Source organism: Lampetra planeri, chromosome 7, assembly GCF_965212315.1.
Source record: "Lampetra planeri chromosome 7, kcLamPlan1.2.h2, whole genome shotgun sequence".
Classification (NCBI taxonomy): Eukaryota; Metazoa; Chordata; class Hyperoartia; order Petromyzontiformes; family Petromyzontidae; genus Lampetra; species Lampetra planeri.
The window spans coordinates 10,637,876-10,660,476 of record NC_136113.1 but is presented as its reverse complement, the minus strand read 5'-3'; the positions used below and the strand labels follow the sequence as shown (position 1 = coordinate 10,660,476).

General features: G+C 48.4%; 2 protein-coding genes across 5 annotated transcripts in view; both read right to left on the bottom strand.

Moving 5' to 3' along the window:
• Nucleotides 1-4,205, bottom strand: part of CMTR1 (cap methyltransferase 1) — a 29,667-nt gene extending 25,462 nt beyond the window's left edge. The window contains exons 1-3 of one of the 3 annotated variants that reach the window (XM_078596304.1): nt 3,654-4,205; nt 965-1,113; nt 51-209 (exon numbers count right to left, since the gene is read on the bottom strand). In XM_078596304.1, coding sequence (XP_078452430.1) covers nt 51-209; nt 965-1,113; nt 3,654-3,867 — 522 coding nt within the window. In that variant the 5' untranslated portion in view covers nt 3,868-4,205. The remainder of the gene's footprint in view (nt 1-50; nt 210-964; nt 1,114-3,653) is intronic. The other 2 variants (XM_078596302.1, XM_078596303.1) reach the window with 2 other exon arrangements.
• Nucleotides 4,206-6,485: 2,280 nt separating this feature from the next.
• Nucleotides 6,486-12,663, bottom strand: LOC144719939 (alpha-1,6-mannosyl-glycoprotein 2-beta-N-acetylglucosaminyltransferase-like). Of its 2 annotated transcripts, none has more exons than XM_078596301.1 (2): nt 12,589-12,663; nt 6,486-8,479 (listed from the first exon to the last, which is right to left on the bottom strand). In XM_078596301.1, the coding sequence occupies exon 2, from the start codon at nt 8,271-8,273 to the stop codon at nt 6,948-6,950; it is 1,326 nt and encodes a 441-aa protein (XP_078452427.1). In that variant the 5' UTR covers nt 8,274-8,479; nt 12,589-12,663; the 3' UTR covers nt 6,486-6,947. The 2 variants fall into 2 exon arrangements, with proteins under 2 accessions (XP_078452427.1, XP_078452426.1); XM_078596300.1 differs by having other exon boundaries at nt 12,506-12,648.
• Between the last annotated feature and the right edge of the window lie 9,938 nt (nt 12,664-22,601).

Here is a 22,601-nt window from a genome sequence, read left to right as displayed (position 1 = left end):
AAGAATAGGCACTGACACATGCCGGAGAGAGGACGTTCGGTAATGCATACCTCAGGCTCACTCCTCCAGTCGATCTCTAGGCTTCCCTCGAAGCCGGGCAGCGTGAGGCCCAATCCACGTCGACCTCGCTGCGTGGACGCCTCGATGATTTCCTTGCGGCCCTGGCCATGCTTGCCCAGGCCCTCACCTTCACGGAAGCCCATCTTGGCCTAAAGCAACAGAATCACGATGACGACAACAGCACGGCATGGTGGCGGACGGGTGAGCACGCATTGAGAGTAAAGAAACCTCACCTAAGACGATGTTGCAATTGAGCTAGTGCATTGGAGCAATATTTCCCAAACCCCTCTCAATGACATTAAGACGTTTCCATCATGCAGAACTACTGCAACAAGCTAGGCACCAGCGAATTGCCTGGGAAGATGTCAGAGAACTACTTCAAGTCACTTCTATATACCTTTTTTCCACACTAGAGTACACCTTATATATATACCCTCCCATGTGTTTATAAAATGTCAAACTAAAAATTTTCAACATTCAGGAACAATGTAAAGATATCCGGTGAATATTGTGTTCAAGCATGCATGATATCAGGTAAACGTAAACAAACCAACTTTCACGTGGGTAAATTCAAATGTCATAAGTAGATGTAGTCAAATGTGTCAAACTGAATTAAATGTATCATACCTTGACCACTATACCTCTAGAGGTGCCTGAATTAAGATCAAACTCTTCAAGCCTAATTTTAATACAGAACCTAAAGAATAAATGGCCAGTGTATCTTGCCTAAACGATCTAATATTTATTTTATCATGGCACCACCAACATCACAGGCTTCTCATGTTTCTACGACGCAAGGTTTCCAGGTCACTCGGCATCACATGTCGTTTCGAGACACTGGGGCCCATGATCAGCAAGGTATAGCACAGAACGTGACCGAGCCCAGAGGCATCCTACGCCTCACCATGAGCCTCTGTGAGACGGAGTTGTAGATTGGTAACGCAGAGGTGGTGGGCCCGGTGCTGCTGCTGCTGCTGCTACCGCTGCCATCCCCACCGGCGCCCAACATGGGCCTCTCGTTCTCCTCATCCTCGTCACCGCTGCTCGTGGACTCTGCCAACACACCACCACCTCTCGTCAGATTTTCTCCCTCCAAAAATGTTCCTTATTGAAACAAAATATTGCGTCGTTAGTCTTGACCACCAGCCATCATTACAAAGTCATGTTCAAGCTCATTTACTTGTCGAATGAGTGCATTACCAAGCATGTACCTTTAAGACGGTTTCAATACGTGCGATATCCCTTCCTTGGTTAAATTAGTGAGATGCGAGGTCTCGATAGTGGTCCTGGCCCATTGGGGGTTTATGCAGAAATATGTTTTTGGAGATCTCTTTGGATTTATAACAGAAGAGACATAGACAACAGATAGAGATGTAGCGTGATGAGAGAAGAGTTAGATAACACATGGATTAGAAATGAACAAATTATCATTATTGCTGTTTGAGCTGATATGATCCTTAAATAGTTTTTCCCATGCATCAGGTGCGACTTGAAACTGCTTGAGGCCACATGCGTGTTCTTGTCTGCTTATTCCTTTTGAGCCACCACTGAGAAGAGGCAATGGAGAACCCCGGACCGATGCCTCAGCCAGAGGACTGCTGCAGACCTCTCATCTTGGGAGATGGGGCAATGCGTGACAGAGGCCAGTGGGAGGCATGAGTCTAGAAGACAGGCGACGTCGTGACTGACAGCGAGCATGGATGGAGAGGTAAACAAAACACGATGACTGCGCCTGCCATTCGGTACATTCTCGTGACATCCCAGCGGTTCGTACGATGGCAACTGCAGCCTCTACTACATTGTAGGGCTTTCGCCGCTGTGCCGCACGGATCTCCGATGTTGTTTGCGGGTTGCACACCGTGCGTGGTCGGCGCTACGTCCAACAGCGACAGGTCCTGAAGGTTTCTGGCGCGTGCAGCGAAACCTTCGGACATCGCGCCAATTTCCAGGACAAACCCTCGTCAACCCACACGGCAAGCCACCGTCGCGCCGTGGTGGCAACTCCACATTGGTGGTGGTGGGGGGGTGGCAACTCCACATTGGTGGTGGGGGGGGGTGGCAACTCCACATTGGTGGTGGTGGGGGGGTGGCAACTCCACATTGGTGGTGGGGGGGGGTGGCAACTCCACATTGGTGGTGGTGGGGGGTGGCAACTCCACATTGGTGGTGGGGGGGGGTGGCAACTCCACATTGGTGGTGGTGGGGGGTGGCAACTCCACATTGGTGGTGGGGGGGGGTGGCAACTCCACATTGGTGGTGGGGGGGTGGCAACTCCACATTGGTGGGGGGGGGTGGCAACTCCACATTGGTGGGGGGGGGGTGGCAACTCCACATTGGTGGTGGGGGGGGGTGGCAACTCCACATTGGTGGGGGGGGGGTGGCAACTCCACATTGGTGGTGGGGGGGGGGTGGCAACTCCACATTGGTGGGGGGGGGGGTGGCAACTCCACATTGGTGGTGGGGGGGGGTGGCAACTCCACATTGGTGGTGGGGGGGGGGGTGGCAACTCCACATTGGTGGGGGGGGGTGGCAACTCCACATTGGTGGTGGGGGGTGGCAACTCCACATTGGTGGGGGGGGGGGTGGAAACTCCACATTGGTGGTGGGGGGGGGTGGCAACTCCACATTGGTGGTGGGGGGGGGGGGTGGCAACTCCACATTGGTGGGGGGGGGGGTGGCAACTCCACATTGGTGGTGGGGGGGGGGTGGCAACTCCACATTGGTGGGGGGGGGGGTGGCAACTCCACATTGGTGGTGGGGGGGGTGGCAACTCCACATTGGTGGGGGGGGGGTGGCAACTCCACATTGGTGGTGGGGGGGGGTGGCAACTCCACATTGGTGGTGGGGGGGGGGTGGCAACTCCACATTGGTGGGGGGGGGGTGGCAACTCCACATTGGTGGGGGGGGGGGTGGCAACTCCACATTAGTGGTGGGGGGGGGGTGGCAACTCCACATTGGTGGTGGGGGGGGGGGGTGGCAACTCCACATTGGTGGTGGGGGGGGGGGTGGCAACTCCACATTGGTGGTGGGGGGGGGGTGGCAACTCCACATTGGTGGTGGGGGGGGGTGGCAACTCCACATTGGTGGTGGGGGGGGGGGTGGCAACTCCACATTGGTGGGGGGGGGGTGGCAACTCCACATTGGTGGTGGGGGGGGGGTGGCAACTCCACATTGGTGGGGGGGGGGGGGTGGCAACTCCACATTAGTGGTGGGGGGGGGGTGGCAACTCCACATTGGTGGTGGGGGGGGGGGTGGCAACTCCACATTGGTGGTGGGGGGGGGGTGGCAACTCCACATTGGTGGTGGGGGGGGGGTGGCAACTCCACATTGGTGGTGGGGGGGGGGGTGGCAACTCCACATTAGTGGTGGGGGGGGTGGCAACTCCACATTGGTGGTGGCTTTAGCAACTCCACGTTCCCGTGTCGGGCACACCACACCACACCAACCCCTCCTCCTCCATCACGTCTCACACGAGTTCTTGAGTCGACAACGAACATTGCTAGCGAGACTGGATCCTGTGGAGAGGAAGGACGAGGGAGGGAGAGAGGGAGTGGAGGGGAGAGGAGTGGAGGGGGTCGGTGTTTGACTCTCACCCGCCGCGCTGTTCAGGGGCTGCTGGGCTCGAAGTGACGGCGCCGTCGCCGCCACGGGGCCGCCGCCTCCGTCTCCCGCCGCCGTCCCGGGCGGCCCCGTGGCGCTCAACGCGACTCGCTTCGCCGCAGGCTCTCTCTCGTCCTCCTCATCCTCCTCCTCTTCATCACCACCACCACAACCACCCTGCCCCTCCTCCTTCAGGCGTCGCCTCATGGCGCCGTCTCGCCGTTATTTTTTCGGGCAAGTCGGGGAGGGAGGTAGGGAGGGAGGTAGAACGAGGACACGGACACGCACAGAACAAACACCGAGAAGCCCCCCGGCGTCTCCCGCCTAACCAGCCCCACAGGACAGGGCTCGTTTCTCTCCACCACCACCACAGCCACCACCACCACCACAAACCCCTTCCCGCCCGCCGCTTTCAACGCGGCGACGATCGCGCCTCCGTCGACACGGCGGCGAGCCCGCACGCCATCATACGTAGGGGCATTTGGCCGCGTGTCCACCGCCTGTGTTAAACAATCGACGAGGCCCTTGTGTTGTGTGTGGGATGGGGGTTGGGGGCGCTAGAGAGCCGCTGGCAAATTCGGTTGCTGCGTCATCGAAACGAGCAACTCGATAAGAGTTGCTTCGGCTCCCCTACCCCCACGTAATATGGCCGCCCGCGGTATCGGCTCGTTAACCCCCCACCCACCCCCCACCCACAACACCCACCCCCACCCACAACACCCCCCCCCCACAACACCCCCCACCCACCCCCACCCACAACACCCCCCACCCGCAACACCCCCACCCCCACCCACAACACACCCCCACCCCCACAACACACAACGCCTGCAATGATGTAGAGCAACAACAGTGGCCACTCGTTGTTTTCGTGTGGCCCGTGTCCCACTGTGAGGTTGTACCCCTCCCCCGGTTTCTTCGTCGTGGTTTTCGTTGGCATGAGCCAAGCTAGCGCCGGGGAGAGCATGTTTTGCATGTGGGGCATGACTCCACCACACACGTGGCTTCTACACATAGACTTCGCTGATGAGCCCCAATGAAAATGACACCGGTCCACAGTTATCTAGGCATCACTGCTGCTTGCAAGTGGTCACATTTGCTCAAATCGATTTTGATGGTGACCCAAGACAAGACAACCAACAGTGCAAGTTCTCCAGGAAACGCAACTGTTATTTGCACGAAATACACATTGTCCGTTTTTACTTTTTTTTTTACACAATTGTCACGTGTTGCATGAAACGAGTGAAAGGGATCTGCCACTTGTGGAAGATGTAACATTGTATAATCATTGTAGTGTCAGGTGGGGGCCCCATTTGGATGTATTTTGAAAAGGGAGACGTACAATTAAAAAAAAACCTAATTATTTTGTTTGTGTTTAATGTAATATTTGAATGACGAATTATAAAACCCAGAAATGAATTTGCAGGTACGCCGATTATAACAACATGCCTGGTTTATTCAAGCAAAGCCTCGCCAAGTGTCAAGACTTGTTTTCAGGAGGGACCTGCATTTGAGATGTTTAGACAATTGCATTATCGTGGCTTCTACGAGAAAGCCTGGAGAGACCCCACCACATACGAGGGCATAACCCAAAGCTCTGCACAGATTCAAGAGTCCAAATGTTGTATTGGCATCTCATGACCACCTCGCAGCCCAAGCCTAAAAACACATTGTAATGAACTATAGAGTATTTCCCATGGAAGTACTAACCAGGCTCAAACCTGCTGAACTTTTAGGATCTGATAACATCTGGCACACTCAGTGTGATGTGGTTATACGTTAGAGCCAAACACAACCAAATTATTTTTTGTAAAAGAGGTGGAAGCCTATTTAGGCTATTTGAAAGGGAACCTAGGGAACACTATACAATAGGGGCATTATTTAGTCGTTTTTTTTCATACGTTTGGATATTTGACGCCTTTTTTGAACGGAAGTCAAACTTGTTACATTCATGTCGAGACTTCACAGTTCCCTTCATAAGGAAAATAGTCTATTCAATACAACCTGTGTTCTAAACTGCAAAAGGCACAGTACAGAGTTTGTGCAATGTCTTGTTGCACACAGCCACGTGTCTCCTTAATAGCGACAATGTTCACACCTAAAAGGAAGTCAATGCAGTCTTAGAAGCAAGACATTTGCTATTGGTCAATTTCCCACTGCCACACAAAGCAGACATGTATACGAAGGAGTTACCTGCTCAGCAATCTCATTCCTGCCCAACTGGTTTAATATCTCCCAACACATATATGGTGCAGTCCTTTACAGGGGCGGATCAGTGACGCGGTGAGTTAGCACGCTGCGCTAGGAACCCTGCAAACAGTTTGAGTCCCGGGCACGGCTAACATCAGTGGCGAGTGTTATCCCTTTACAAACCGGCACTGACCCACGTGGTTAAGTATGATAACATAAAAACAGACATTCATGGGTAGGCCTTCATCTATTTGTGAATTAATAGGCTGGAATATTTTATTTTAATAACTTACGTAATGTATTTCCAGGCATGAGTATATACGCTTATAATGTAATCTCTTTGTTTCACCGTTTGTATTTACGAGCAAAGAGCATTTTAGGCTTCTTGCTATGGAGTACAAACTGACGGCCTCAAAACTGTACAGCCACCCATGAGGCACATACGTGCAGAAAGGATGCCAGCAAATACAGCCACCAACTGTTGAGATAGCTTTGTCGTGGACGTGCAACCGCCCGCGCATTGGAAAATGTCTTGGACCCCTGCCACATCCAAAAGAAGTCTGAATGATGTCCATCCGGCTCTTGCGAAGAGGAGGCAAATCCTTGCCAGAGGAGTCAATGACACAAACCTTGTGTACCACTTTCCAGTTCAAATTTATTTTGCTGGAATCACCTACATTATATAAGAACATACCAAAAAAATATTTAACACCAATCATTTGGCCATTACCTTATGCCACTTTACCTTTATACCCATTTACAACACACCATGTAATGTAGGAAAATGACAGCTGTCAATTTGAAAGTTTTTTTCATATAAAGAGAAAATCATTACTTGTGCTAACACCAATTAATGTATGTTTTACATTTTTCAGTTATAACAACACAGAATCAGGCAAAGGATGGATTTAAACTGTAACAAAACAATTGAAAAACAAAATAAGAATATTAAGGGTGGGGGGAGATGAGAATGGAGTAGTGGAACAACATTGGTCCCTCACACACATGAAAAATGTTTCTTTTTGTTCTCAATTGACACCCAGACATGGCTTTCCAGAACGGGAGAATTCAAGACAATTGCTCCTGCTCCTCTGTTCAACTCAGCGCAGCTGTCTGTAGCTCTGGCAGAGCGCGTGGTCTCGCTTGTCACCCCAGCCACCGTTGACAGTGTGGGGGTTGATGGGCGACACATAGTGCATCTGCAGGATTTGCAGGGCGGCTGGGTAAAGGTGCGGCGCATTGGCGGCCACGTGCTCCGCGAGGCGGCGGGCCTCCCCCTCGGCGTCGCACGGGCCCTGGTGGTGCATGCCGCAGCCGCCCGTGTGGCACACGCGCGGAGCCTGCAGCACCAGCGCCTTGAGCGGGTGCGGCAGGCAGGCCACCGTCAGGTGCTGCAGCGTCCAGTCCCAGTTGTAGTCGTCGTACGTGCAGAATTCCTGCGTGCAGGCCAGCAGGCGCTTGTACGTCAGCCGTCCGATGGCCATGCCCATGTTGTGCCGCGATGACTGCCAGGGCAGCCCCTCAAGCTTGTCGCTTTTGCCCTCAAAGTTGTCCACCATGTCGTAGGAGCCCAGGCTCAGTATGTCGCAGTCGGGGCACTCGCGCTTCTGCATGTCCCACATCTTCTGCAGGACGACGTAGAAGTCGGGCAGTAGATAGTGGTCCTCCTCGATGAGCAGCACGAGGCCGTCGTGGGCGTTGATGGCGTTCAAGCGGTCCCACACGAAGTGCAACTTCCACCACCAGTGGTGCTTGGTCTGCGTGAAGACGGCCTCGCGATAGTGGGCGTATTTATCTGGGAACTCGGCATTGTTGCACTTCAGCCGACGAGCTTCTTCCAGGGAGATGTCCCGGGGACAGTCATTGGGGTCCTGTCCCGGGAACTCGTTAGGGTAGACCTGCAGACTGAACGGGAAGAAGATCTGCAGCACGCGGCAGAAGTCAATGGTGCGCACGACCTCGTTCACCTCCTCTGATATGTAGTCGTGGCTCAGTACAAGCAGCACCTCCTCAATCCTCTGGGCTTTTCTCAGCGACTCCACTAGCAGCTTGAGGTGCTGTGGGCGGTTGTGAACTTGCACCAGGATGACCAGCCCATCCTTAGCTGGAGCCTTGATTTTTTCAGAGTTTCTGATGAACTGGTAAAAGTTTTGGTAGTATATGTACTTTTTCAGCTCCTTTGACGTATTTTTCACACCAATTTTCACGTCGAAAAAATTAGATGACACGTTGTCACGACCTCGGAAATAGTCATATTCATCTCGATCTTCGGATAAAATCCGGTTCTGCTCAGTCGCTACTGCATTTTTCGGACTTTCGCGAGGGGCCTGCTTCCGCGCTTTCGTGACGTTCCACGTAGCAATGCCGGCCACGGTTAGCAGCACAAACAAAATGGCCACCTTCCTCTTGTGTATTCGGAACCTCATTTCCAACAGGATTTGACCACCCTTGGCTGGGCCCTTCCGCTACTGAGCCCTGCTGCCACCGGGCCACGCGAGGCTCCGGGGTAACGCAAATAGTGCCGTTAGCCCTCGAGCTGGGTATACAGGAGCCGGGGGGACACCTGCATCACCGCACAGCTCAGGGGAGCACCCAGCTCTACATCAACCCAGGTCAGCATCCGGCCTCAGTTCTGAAACGTGAACACAAACAACAAACAGAATGTGTGATTATCAGGTGCTATAAGCATTGGCCCAAGAAAAATGCTTCGAGGGAAAACATTAAAAACAAGCAACATAAACAATAACCAGCGTGCTTGTTTAAAATTAAAAACAAGCACGCAGGACACACTTTACCACAGATCACTCAAGACATTAAAGGGCTCTGCAACTAATAAATATAAAGATAGCCCCTACAGGATATATTACAGGCCTCCTGTTACATCTATACAATTAAAAGTCTGTGGGCTTATTTTGGCCATTTCACGCACAGTATTGCATACCAGCTCGTACCAAGTATAATCAATAGCCATTGAGAATTACGATGGTTACTGTGCTGTTCTGGTATAGGCAGAGGGAAAATGTGTGCAGTCCCATATAGCTGGTGTGGAGAATGTGCACTTGTAGACTGTTCATTAACGTGATATAGCAGCTGTTTACACAGCACTTCCTAACAAATGTAGTCTTTGTTGATACTGATCAAGCAATAGAGGAAAAAAAAACGAGATATATCTGCACATATAGTTGGCAAATAATAAAGCATTGCTTCATTGATTAAATTAAATCGTCATGCTCATTATACTGTACATGCATCGAATTATGTGCAATGATTCATAACGAATTTTCTGAAATCCACAACGTTCATAACTGTGCATGTTGCACAAAGCCACGTAATAAAACAACTTGTGACTGCCACGTGCTGCCTTTTGAACTTGAATTTTACTCGCTTACCCTACCCCAAGCCCATCCTTCATACGTCAGTGTAAGCGCTATGATATATGCTGTATAATAAAACAAGAGTGGAGCAGAAGTGCAGTGGTTAGTGCATTGCACTACGAACCCAGCGAACTCGGTTCAATTCCAAGCCATAGCTAACATCAGTGACGAGTGATATCTCCTCCTTCACCAAGCCGCACTGGCCAGCATGGTGAAGTATGGTCAAACAACGTCCCTCACCCCGTCTCGGGCCAGGTGGCCTTCCATCCAGGAGTGGATTGACAAAGGGCTGTACATTATTCGGAGAACAACTTAAATTTTGGTAGAACATTGTGAACGACTCTTTCCCGTACCATTGGTATACTTAGCGGCATTGGTTTATCAGGGTACATCTTGCTGCTGAAACCCTGTTTGCATTGCATTCTAAACATGTGACAGGAAGGTGCGTGTGTCAATAGATTTAATATAATTTACTGTCCAGTATTTTATTTAAAAGATTTTAACAAACCCTTTACCTGTAAAATTATACATTTATAAGATTACACGTATAATTGTGGGTCGGGACTATTCCTACGGGATGCTTAACAACAATTTAAACATTAAACTTTCACGGCCAGCACCTTGACTTGCTAAAACAATCTCACGAGTGATCCTGTGACGCATTATAGACCAACCACACACACAGCTATCGAAAGGCTGATCACATTACTCCCGTGTGCAAATCTAGCACCAGATGCTGTCCTCTGTACCTACAGAGGGCCAGAAAAAGGACCTTTTACGACCAGTTCGGAGCCAAATGAAACTGATAGTCTTTTTTGAAAGGAGATCTGGATTTCAGTAAGTATTGTACAACGATGAGAATATCACAATAGTGCATTTAAACACAATGGGATACAGCGGCGTTGCAGAGTGAATGTCCTTGCCACAGCTACTACGTCAGTGGCTAGCGATGTACAGTATAACCGGTTCTCGCAACCACCTTCCCCAGCCTGTACTGACCTGTGTGATGAAGTATGGTTAAACCCCAACGACCGACGTGGCAAGGGGGAGGCCTTCAATCCCGAAGTGGTTTGACAAGAGGATCCCATTTTTGTTTAATTAAACAAAATTATATAACTAACGATGGACACGCACACACAAATTATATTTAAAACAATCATAACTACAGGTTTGATCACATAAACACCCTCATTGTGGGATAAGTTACTCTTCCCACTGCTTGTAATTCATGGCATTATTAGGATTCTGGGTCACAATTAAATCCACGAATCGTTTGAATGATAGTGCCTCTAATGGCTGGCATAATATACACCCATTAGATACCACAAGCGGTATCAAATGAAAAAACGTGGACACTCTCGCGCGATGCGATGCTTGATTATGAATGTAATCATCAATGTCGATCAACTGATCGATGCATTCCACCCGTCAACAGTAATCCAAAGTCGAAACAGCGGACAAAGTGGACCTTGGTATAGGAATGTTTACTCACCACCACTGTAAGCTATTTAATCAAGAATGGAGATTAACACCACCTAATATTCATGCAAGTGTTGGGCCTACAACCAAATGATCATAAATACACTGATATCATAAAATCTCTGAAGCTAAGCAGATTTGACCCTGGTCAGTACTTGGCTGGATGACCTGCCAGGGCTTGCCACGTGTTGTAGGCGTGTGGTTACAATGTGTATTGCAAGTGCTGAGTCTCTCCCGTCGTTTGTGTGGTGGGTATTCTCTGGGCACCCTGGTTTTATCCCACACGAAGCCATAAACGAACATGAATTTTACTGGCCAAGGATTTCAATGTCGCAGGAACCTCCTGAAAAAGTGTATTGAGACTCGACTGACACTTGTAATGCTACTTACCTACCTAGACTTTCCCAGGTACAATACAGTAATTGGCAATACAAATGTGTCGTGCACACTTTCACACTATGACAATGACGCCAGCACGAGATAATCACTCAAACCTTGTTCAACAGCGGAGTCATTAAACGAAAAAAGCAATCTTCGTTGCACTGTCACCGTATCTACTGATCTCGCCCCACCTTGCAACATTCTAACCACGCGTTAAGTGCTGTGCCAACAGCTGCTGCATTGACAAAGTTTCACTGCTTCGTTTTACAAGCACCACCACCATTACTGCGATTAATAAGCAAGCCCGACTGTTGATGACTCTGTGAATGTCAAATCCGGTCTGGACTTTGCTTGCATTTAACCAATGTTGCTGAAAATATTTACTCCCACTGGGCGGTGTGGCTAATGGGATGTGTACAAGAAGAAAACCCGACTTGATTTTTTATGTGGAGAGACGGATATGGAAAATAGGCGTATTTTAAAAAAATTTGGGGATTTATGTGACATTGGTAAGTCCAGGTTACTGATCTGATGGTTCACATCAAGGCCCACGCGGTAAGATCATGGGACCAATTTGACCCCATCAAATCAGTCGTACCCTTCCTTGCCTGAACTCCCTGATAATATTCAATAGAAAGCAATTAATTGACAGGCATGCACGCTCAGTTAACGCGATATATCGACACGCATCAGAACTGTAATGCCATGCATTATTTAAAAGACAATTTGTAACAAAGGGTATATGAGTTTGAAATGACATTGTAGCCTCAACGTCATCAACTAACGCATCACAACTACTGTATGAACTGTAGATCTAGCTATTGCCCAGATCGGGATAATACTAAAAGTGTGAGTTACGTGATTATGGTCATCATCATCATCAGTCTCAACATCATCACCACTAGAAATCGTTTTCATTACAATCCTCATGACTGTCACCATACAATATATCATCACTATGACAACTAAAACCCCATCATCATCATCATCATCAAGCGCGTTGGTAAGCATCCTCGAAGATCGATAACGATACGAACATCACCGTCAAGATCACTACGGACGTCACTGCCGTGATCACCAGCATCATTAACACCGCCGACAGCTTCAGCAGCATCAAAAAGCGCCCACATCACCAACACAACCAACGACCATCATCAACCATCCATCATCACACACGATCACCACCACCACTCCCCCCCCCCATTATCACCATCCTCACCACCACCCCCATCCTCACCCTCATCCTCACCATCAACACCAACCCACCACCATCAGGTGCACACCACCAAACTCGCCCATCGCGGGGCCGTCTACGCCCAGAAGCAGCGTCCGTCCGCGACTTCCACCACTCGCGTCGCGACCAAACCGCACTGACACAACACACACCACGACGACAACAACAACACACACACAGCCACACTTACCCGTGGTCACAATGCCGATCTTGAACGAGAGAACGAGACGAGAGAACGAGACGAGAGAGAGAGAGAGAGCGGCCCTCCCTCACCTGAGCGGGCTGCGGCTCGCGGAGGCGCCGAGCGTGCCAATGAATCGAGGCCGCGGCGGCTTCCGCCTACGTCACGAGTCAGAGGCCTCGCAGCGGGGGGAGGCGCGCACATGGCCCCCACCAAGACACCTTCAGTGTCAGCGGTGTGTGTCACACGCGTACAGAGGGCCCAGCAAGGCACCTTCAGTGTGCTCGGTGTGTCACGTGTACAGAGGGCCCAGCAAGGCACCTTCAGTGTCAGCGGTGTGTCACGTGTACAGAGGGCCCAGCAAGGCACCTTCAGTGTCAGCGGTGTGTGAACACGTGTACAGAGGGCCCAGCAAGGCACCTTCAGTGTGCTCGGTGTGTCACACGCACAGAGGGCCCACCAAGGCACCTTCAGTGTCAGCGGTGTGTCACACGTGTACAGAGGGCCCAGCAAGGCACCTTCAGTGTCAGCGGTGTGTCACACGTGTACAGAGGGCCCAGCAAGGCACCTTCAGTGTCAGCGGTGTGTCACGCGTGTACAGAGGGCCCAGCAAGGCACCTTCAGTGTCAGCGGTGTGTCACACGTACAGAGGGCCCAGCAAGGCACCTTCAGTGTCAGCGGTGTGTCACACGCGTACAGAGGGCCCACCAAGGCACCGTCAGCCTCAGCGGTGTGTCACACGCACATGATCCACTAAGGGATCGTAAGTTTGCTTGGAGTGTCACACGCACAGGACCCCCACCTAGGAAGGTACCGTCAGTCTGCTCGAGTCTCACGCACAGAGGGCCCACCAAGGCAACCATCAGTCTGCTCGGTGTGTCACGCGCACAGGGCCCACCAAGGCATCGTCGTTCTCGGCAGAGTGTCACACGCACATAGCCCACCAAGGCATCGTCAGTCTACTCGAGTCTCACACGCACATGGCCGACAAGGCATCGCGACATCTTCACAAGAGTCAAAATTCACAAGGGGCCCCAAGGCATCGGTGACTCTACTCGAGTCAAAATGCACAGGGACCACAAGGCATCGTGACTTTCCAAAAGTCAAAATGCACAAGGGCCACAATACATTGTGACTTTACTAGAGTCCACGCACAGAGCACACAAGGTGTCATGACTTCGGGAAAACAAAATACACGGGCTACAAGGCATCATGACTTTACCCTCAAAGCAGTGTGACATTAATAGAGTCCACTACATTGGGGCCACAAGTCACCGTAACGTTACTAGCCCAAGACACAGGTACCAATAATACCTGATTAGCGTCCAGAGAAACAAGGTCTACATAGCATCGAGATTTAAGTAATAGTAATACGAGGCATCGCAACTATTTAGTAAAATGCAGTAACACTTCAGTCAAAATACATCAGGGCTACAAGGCATCGTGACTATTCATACGGTACTGTACTTAAATACTAAGAGTCCAAAGACGCAGGGTAAATAAAAGAGTGAGGTTACTAGAGACGGGTAATGTATAGCACAAGTAGAGTTACAGCCACGGGGTTTAAAAGGCTTCAACAATGATTCATAGCAAGGAACCGTTTCAGAGCTATTCATGCGTTATAATAAAAATCAGAAAATAGTCAACTTCGTCAGCTCCAATTAATTGTTTTATTTTACAGTTCTGGGTCTGCTTGCTTGAAACAAATTCTGCGTGATAATATCGGGATGTAAGGCCCCATAGGCTGATGGACTAAAACACAAAATGTATTCATGTTGAGACTCAGGATGGGGTTCTGCAGGATGGGGTGTTAATGTTTTTGTACAGCCGAGGTCAAAGCCGCATTATTTTGGCAGTGATGTTGTAATCCCCTTACAATATTGAACTTGGACATTTGTTTTTGCTGAGCATGGGCGAAAATTCCCTATACCCCTTTCCATCCAGAGTCCATTCCAGACTTCAATACAAGGGTATACGGACTTCTCGCCCATCGTATTGATCGCACCTCCCAATAAAACACTTTTTTTATTGGCGAGGCTGCTGCTGCGTTGGCAGTGATGCACAAAGCACAAATAACAAAAATTCAACACATCCGTCAATACCACTGCCTTAAATAGGAATACAATATATAATGGGAGACGTTACAGCCAATACCCCTTTTTGATTATTCTGCATTTATCGGCAACTGTAATATACTTGGCACGTGGCCGGCCGACATCTCGAGCAGGGGCACGTTTGAAGTGGTTGGCATTGGATGAGGGCAGCAAATGTCCCCTTGACGAAGATGGCAACGAGAGGGACTTCACATCCCGTTGGACGCACAGCCCCAAAATCCACGGGCGCGTGTCGCGTTTGGTGCACACATCCATGCGCTCGAGCAGGCGACGCGATGATGGGTCAACGTGCGCGCCCTCTATTGGCGGCCACAAACACGTGGCTCGCTCTTCGCAATCGATGACTGCTGACACGCGAGAGTTATCAATCCAAATGTGTGGCAGGAAAATTCATAAAATGTTGTCTCGTGTTTTTTTTTGTACCGTCACGTTTATTTGGTTTAAAGTTTTTTTTCCTGTTTTTTTTTTACAAGTTTATCTTCTTTCATCGGTCTATGCATTTGCATGCAAGTTGCATTTCACGAGACAAACATCTAATCATTACACACGCGATTCGATTATTGTAAATGTGAGCCGTAGATAATTAATTACTGGCCAAATCGTTCTTCGCATGGCTGATCTTGATGTAGAGCAACAGATATCATATTACACTGACGTGGTTGAGCCAGATAATGGCATCAGTAGTAGCGAAGTGGTGAATCACTGTGATGCCTCTTTCGTCTTTATGAATCGGGCATTGAGTCGTGCTACTAGATTTGAAGCTTTCGTGACTGCAAGGATTCATACTCTTAGGTTTTTTCGGTAAAGTCACGTAGGTAAAAAAAAAAATCATAAAATAATAATAATAATAAATGAAAACTCAATCAAATCACGACGTTTCGGAGGCAACACAAGTCTCCGTCTCCAGGCGGGACTGTCACAGCTAAATTTATTGTATCAATTTCGATTTAAAGCTTTCGTGACTGCAGGGATTCATCTTCTTGGTTCTTTCGGTAAAGTCACGTAGAATGGAAATAATAAAATAATTAAAATAAAACATAATAAAATAAATTCTCACGACGTGACTTTACCGAAAGAACCAAGAAGATGAGCCAAATATACCCTGGATGTAGATTTGCTGGTGAGCCTCTATACCATGGGTGTAGTTTTGCTGGAGTTTCTCTATACAATGGGTGTAGTTTTGCTGGAGTTTCTCTATACAATGGGTGTAGTTTTTCTCTAGAGCCTTGGGTGCAGTTTTGCTGGAGGTTACACGCTTTGTGGACCACGTGTTTTTTTTTTACCCAACAAAATGCCAACAGATCGGGTCGGGACGCCGGCTGTGTGACGCGCCCGCCCGTGTGGCCGTGTTGGGGCTGACGGTAGGGGTCTCTCTACTCGTGGGAGCTCAAGCGAGGCCCTCAGCTGGAGCAGTGTTTACCCAAACCTTTGTTGGCACGCGGACTGTCACTGTCAGCCCACGACGTTACGTGGCGGTCCATCATGCATCAAGAACACATTTTTTGCATTTACAGTACGGTACTCTATAAGCCATGAAAACTATTCACTTGCTTCTTATTGTCGAATCTGAATAGGTGCGCTTTGGGCAGTGAATATATGATTTTGTAAAATGAAAAGCGCGGAGTTCCGAGGACCACTTCCCACGAACTTGTATCCATCAGTAGTCCGTGGACCGCAGATTCAGACCCACTGCTCTTGGAAGAGGTGGGAGAAACTCACGCTTTACTCCACCACACGACGTGGTGTACCCGTTAATACTGCTGGCTGGATAGATGTGGGGGGGGGGGGGGGGGGGCGTTAAGAAACGTGCCCATGTTATCCACTGCCATGCCGGGAGATCAAACTGATTTGATGAGCCACTACGAAAACAAAGCGATACAAACGATTGTATTGAGACTAAATCTCCTGTGTCTCTCGTAATATCACTGCTTTATTAACTCATTCAGACGCTGTCTTTCCGACAGACCTGTTCTTCACCTGAGGACGGCTGTTTGCGTTGTGGCCGAAACGTCGTGAGAAGTATTTTATTATGTTAAATTTTTATTATTGTATTATTTCCCTTCTACGTGACTTTACAGAAAGAACCAAGAAGATGAATCCCTACAGTCACGAAAGCTTTAAATCAAAATTTTACTCTGTGTTGTTTTACTCATAGTTTGTAGACAATACTACGTCGGTCTTCTCGTTTGTGCTGATGACTCTCTAATTCGTCTTCCGTATAATGGGAGAAGCATACAACGGGACGTCTGGTTTGCCGATCCACACAGTGGCTTCGGGGCTCCTTCGGAAACTAAACAATGAAGCTCCAGGAGGCGGAGCGAAACTACGAGCAGCGAATTTGTCAATACACTGCTGGAAGAGGGCCTTCCCATGGTAACTTCATAAACTCCCAGCACGTGGAGCGAAATATTGGAAATCGTGTCAAACAATAATCGGTGCAAGCTGAGCAGAAAGTCAAGAGACACACGGTCTATCGTTGGCGATGTGAATTTCAACCCGTGCATGGACTCGTCTATTACTATAGTAATAATGGCGTTTGTCATTCGATGGCATGCATACGTGAATTTATATCATCACGGCCATATAGCATCTTCATCAACATTAGCATCGTCGTCACTATCATCAAGCTGTAGGAGGGTTAATATCTCGTGAATAATTCCGGAGTCCATTAACCCCACCTCTTTCCACCGGGGAATATTTTTCACAGATTATCCCCGGACAGTTTTGGGTGAAAGGCAGTCATCGACATCATTGAAATGATGTTATTTGCCAGCCTGCTAAAAATGTAACAATGCCTTTGCCGTACGTGATATGTTCGCAAAAGAAATGACAACATGTGCAGTAAAACAATTTCAAGGCTTTACAACAAAGAACAATTTTAATTAACCGCAAATAAATAAGTCAACAAGCCACATCGCCTCGATTCGTCAAAGGTAGATTTGCGCTGGCTCTTCTGATTGCTGTGGCCAAACAACCACAACAGCAAGAGGCACACGTAGTATCCACCTACATGCACAGCAACATCAATATTCGCACGCGTCATTATACACACAGCGATGTCACGTAATAACCTTTCTATTTCCGCTTGTCATAGTTCAGAGGTGCAACCTATGAATTATTAAAGCTATGATGTCATACGTCATAATTCGTGTCTTTCACGCAAGCAGGACACGTGTGATAAGTACACAAGCTCGGCCATGCCCGTTGTGGGTCGAGTAAAAGTCGATTGGCTATGCGCACGCTGCTGTTCCTAGGCGCAGGGTCCCTAACAGAGGTCGCAACCGGGTACCCGATACCCGTACCCTACCCGATACCCGGCCGTTTGCGACCCTGGTGCGGCCGGGTACGGGTACGGGTAGGCCGTGAGTCACTGGTGAGTCACCGTTTGTCACTCATTTCGGGTAGGGTACGGGTAGGGAACGGCTACCCTGGTGTGGCCGGGTACGGGTAAGGAATCAAAACCCGTTTGCGACCTCTGGTCCCTAAGCTTCAGTCCTCTCGACCACCCCACGGTTGAGCCTTCAGAGTTTACCCAGCGCTCCAGTAAGCGAGTCTGAACATTCGTTACCGAGCACTCTTTGTATGATGGGTTCAGTCCATCACGAACGCGCCGCGCCGATCACACCCAGGGTCGGCTGTTAGGAGCTACAACGTTCTAAGTCTGTTGCAAGATTGTCTCAAACTCAAGGATGGATGCTGAACATCTGCGACGGGGGAATTGGGTCCAGGTATTGGGGCCAGAGACCCTGGAACTGCGTTTGCCGTACGGAAACAAGGATTACCCCCTTTCAAGTATTAATACAAATTAAAAAAAGTTATACGCTGCACGTGTCTGAGAATGTGCGTACACGTGTGTGTGTGTGCGTTCCACGTGGCATCTCCAGCATCCATTCAAACGAATCAAGAGCCATCCTCTGCGCCACGTGGGGCGCGTTTAACAATCATCGGGCGCGTGAAGCGTGTTACGACTTTGCATCGGAAAGGAGGGACATTTGGTTAACTTGGTATAGAAGACGCGCTGTGGTGGGAATGGAGTGTGAGAGGGAGCCGTTGTGGTGACACACCGAGCTGGTTATTTGAAGCAGCGTTTGGTGTAGGTCAGGGGTCGGCAACCTACGGCTCCGGAGCCGCATGCGGCTCTTTACGGGCTGCTTCTTGACGATATGTACGTATGTACAGTATATGTACATAGATGCATTGCGGCTCTTGAAATACTGAATTTTGTACCGAATTGGAAAGAAATGGCTCTTCTTGTTATTTTGGTTGCCGACCCCTGGTGTAGGTGATCGCAAACACGACACGATCGTGTACCCATTCATCCGTGTTCAAGATCGTGGGATTTGCACTGCTAAGCCAGACAAGTTACTGCTTGTCGCATGTCTTATATAGAGCATCTAAAAAAAACCTCATCAAGGAAATGAACGACAAACGCTGTGTAGAAGATGTTCCCATACAGGAGGAGCCGTGTTCTCTGATGATTAAAATTCGGCGTGGGAAGGCAGAAAGGTGGTGTTTTAATTAGTGTTAATGAAAATAGCAGGCACAGAGACAGTAGCAACACAGAGCCGTGCATGATAGCGCCTGTACGACCAAGTCCTCCTGAGTTGAATGCGCCACGATCTCATCACATCTTGGACGCTAAGCGGGGTTGAACCCGTTGAGTATTTTGATGGATGTGTGACTTGGTGGTGTAGGCCTGAGAAGCAAAGTGGCCATGAGATGGTGGTGGATTAATGAATCTGTCTGTGCGGAGCTTTTTACGTCGAAACGGCCAAACATCCCAACGCGTGGCAAGTCATTCCTGAAATTGAGTGACGGGTCTCTGTGAGGCTTTCCTGGATAAATAAACGACATTTATCATATGTATTATTAGATTCCATTGGGCAATGTGGCTAGACAGATGTGGGGCCGCGGGATGCAGGATTCATGGGTGTCCAGAGATTTCAAAAATACATCTCACCGTGGGATCATTACTTCCATAATTCACCACCGCATCGTAGATCAACAAAGCCACCAAACATTTTCAAAGGCGACCTCTACCCCATTCCCCATCGCTCCCCGCCCCCGAAATGAGAGGCGAGATACATACTGTATTGATGTTCACTCTGGCCCCATGAGTCGCCTGCAGAGACGGGTCACGCCACACCATCTGAACACCCCGTGGGGCTACCACGGCTAAGCCACCAGTGTTGTAGCCCAGTAAACAGGGGACCTTGGCATGTGGTTGGTTGCAACAGTTGGACCAACGTTCACCCAACGTTCCATCTTTAACTCGGTGAGCATCTCAGTCGTGATCTTGTGAAGATTACTGAAGACCAAACAACAACGAAATACACATTATTTTGTGATCTAATTAAGGCTTTAAAAATCTCGTCATCATCACCATCAACACGACCTTCTAACATAAATTTATCATAACTATTTAATGAAAGTACAAACGCTGTATGCGGTTATCTCGCTCTCAAATGAAATACTGTACACGTTTACCTATAGATGCAACAACAACAACCGCCATTCGCCACTAAGTGGCGGTGACGTCACCACGACGCTTGTGCCAGGCCATGTGCACCCTAAAGATGCACACACTTGAACACATACAGACATGAATTTGATACTTGTAGAACTCGGATTATGCATTGTAACTACTGTATAGTGTATACAGGCTATGACAATTTCAGGAAAAATTATCCACTACTATGGACAATGAAATAGCCTGACGTTTTGGGCAATGGCACTTCTTTAAAGCAAAAGCGGTTCATAGTTGGCGATCACACTTTACACTCTGACGCCTTTAAAGTAAAATAACAATAGTTACGTATTTTAATTGACATATGAACAGTTTTCCTTGAACATATACCGATTAACAAACACTCCAAGATAAATACCCACCTAGACTTGTATAAATAAAATATAAACAATGTACAGCCCTTTATCAATCCACTGCTGGATGAAGGCCTCCCTTCACCGAGTTATCCACACTTCATTGTAAGTGCTATTCTGTTAGTTTAACACCTAAGAGGCTTTCGCGACAAATATTATTCATTATAGAGGGTTTTTGGGTTAGATCGCGTAAATATAACTGTGTCCATATTCTTTGGGTCTTTCGGTAAAGTCACGTAGATAGGTTCAAATTAGGTTCAAATTAATAAAAATTAAATTAACAAAAAACTATGACGATCGCTTGTGTTGTGATCGAAACGTCGTAGTTTTTTGTTTATTTTATTTTTATTAATTTGAACCTATCTACGTGACTTTACCAAAAGACCCAAAGAATATGAATTCCTGCAGTCACGAAAGCTTTAAGTCAAGATTTATAAATGTGTCGTTAAACCCACCACCACCCGACATAGCCAATTAGTAAGGTTTGTCCCGTAAACAAAACATGCCAATTCGTTACTAGTTCAGCACACCGGTGTTGTGGTTTTACGCTTTTACAACCTACTACTCAAATTGTAAATGTTGTGGATTTACGCTCCAACACACCGGTGTGCTGATCTAGTAACGAATTGGCATGTTTTGTTACCGTGACACACCTTATACATTGGCTGTGTCGGGTGGAGGCGGGTTTAACGACACATTTATATTTACGAGATCTAACCCCAAAAAACCCTCGATTATTGATGCGATTGTGTTATTGTCGGTGTTCCACATCTCAGTTTACTCATGTAACTGTAACGCGTAGACACGGGGAGCCTTTCAATGACATTCCGGCGCAAGGCTATGCTTGCTCATGATTATACATTCCATATTTTAACATTCTATATTTCAACAATATATTTCACACGTGTGCCGCTGTTGAGTAACACCAATGTCACGTCTTCTTGGTTCTTTCGGTCACGGTGACATTCAGACAGGTGTCTTAGCCACGGCTGAAACGATGAAAATGTAAAACATCTATCCATCTAAAACCCTGTGTGAAAAAAAGGTGATGACCTTATTTTTGAAATCCATTTTACGTCACGTGACGACTGTTCCAACATTCACTTTGCAAATACGGTAAATACATTACCTTGCATTATAAAAACAATAAACTTGACTCAAAACTGGCAGTTTTTTGTGCCCTTAAAAAAAACTTGCATTCATGTACAAATGTGCGCTAGTTGACTGATGTGTTTGGCTGGTGGTGGAGGGTCTTGGCAACACAGATCATCACTGCCACTTTTTAACCAAAAATAATAATCAATGGTGAATCAACCTTTCCACTGTAAGTCATGTCCTCTCACCTCAGCAGATATTATTCAATGACGTGCCGCTATTAAAGCGGTGTTTCAAATAAGAATCGATTATTTATTTGTATTAACGTTATGAATAAAACACACCGCAAGTGGCTGCTGTTGGGGTCATTCGAACATGAACATCACGTACTGGCTCAAGAATCAGCGAATAGGAGCATCGTCACATCTATAGTTGTGACTGATGAGAGTTCCTACACTTGCGTGAATTGTGCACATTCACAATGTTTGTAAGCAAACGAGCACACCCACGTAGGCAACACAAAGAAAAACATTCCCCCTATAGCCTCAACAGACTGTTGGGGCAAGTGCTGTTCGCGAGCACCTATGAATGCCGGCACGAAACAAGAGGGGGTGAGTGGCCAACACCACACCTGGCCGCTTTTGTCTCCCCAGGGCTGATGTTTACATGCCGCATTAGGTAATGAGTCGACCTAGGGGAGGCCCAGGATCGGTTCAGATATTCGTCACCTATGTCGGCTGTCACCGGCAATTGAATACGGCTCACCGTAGTGTGCACGTGTGTGCCCTCGACGCGCACGCACGTGCATGTACTTGTATCCAGCAGCATAATGATTACAATAGGACACAGGTCCAAAAAGCCTCCCCATACCGTCTCCAACCCAGCTCCTATTCCCGAGATTCCACCCAGGGGATGCCAAATCTGTCATTGCTGTTCAAGTGCACTCCGACACAAAGACAAAGATCCCCCTTATAGACTTTCGCAGATTGCTGCAGCAAGTGCTGCTCGTGGGTGAC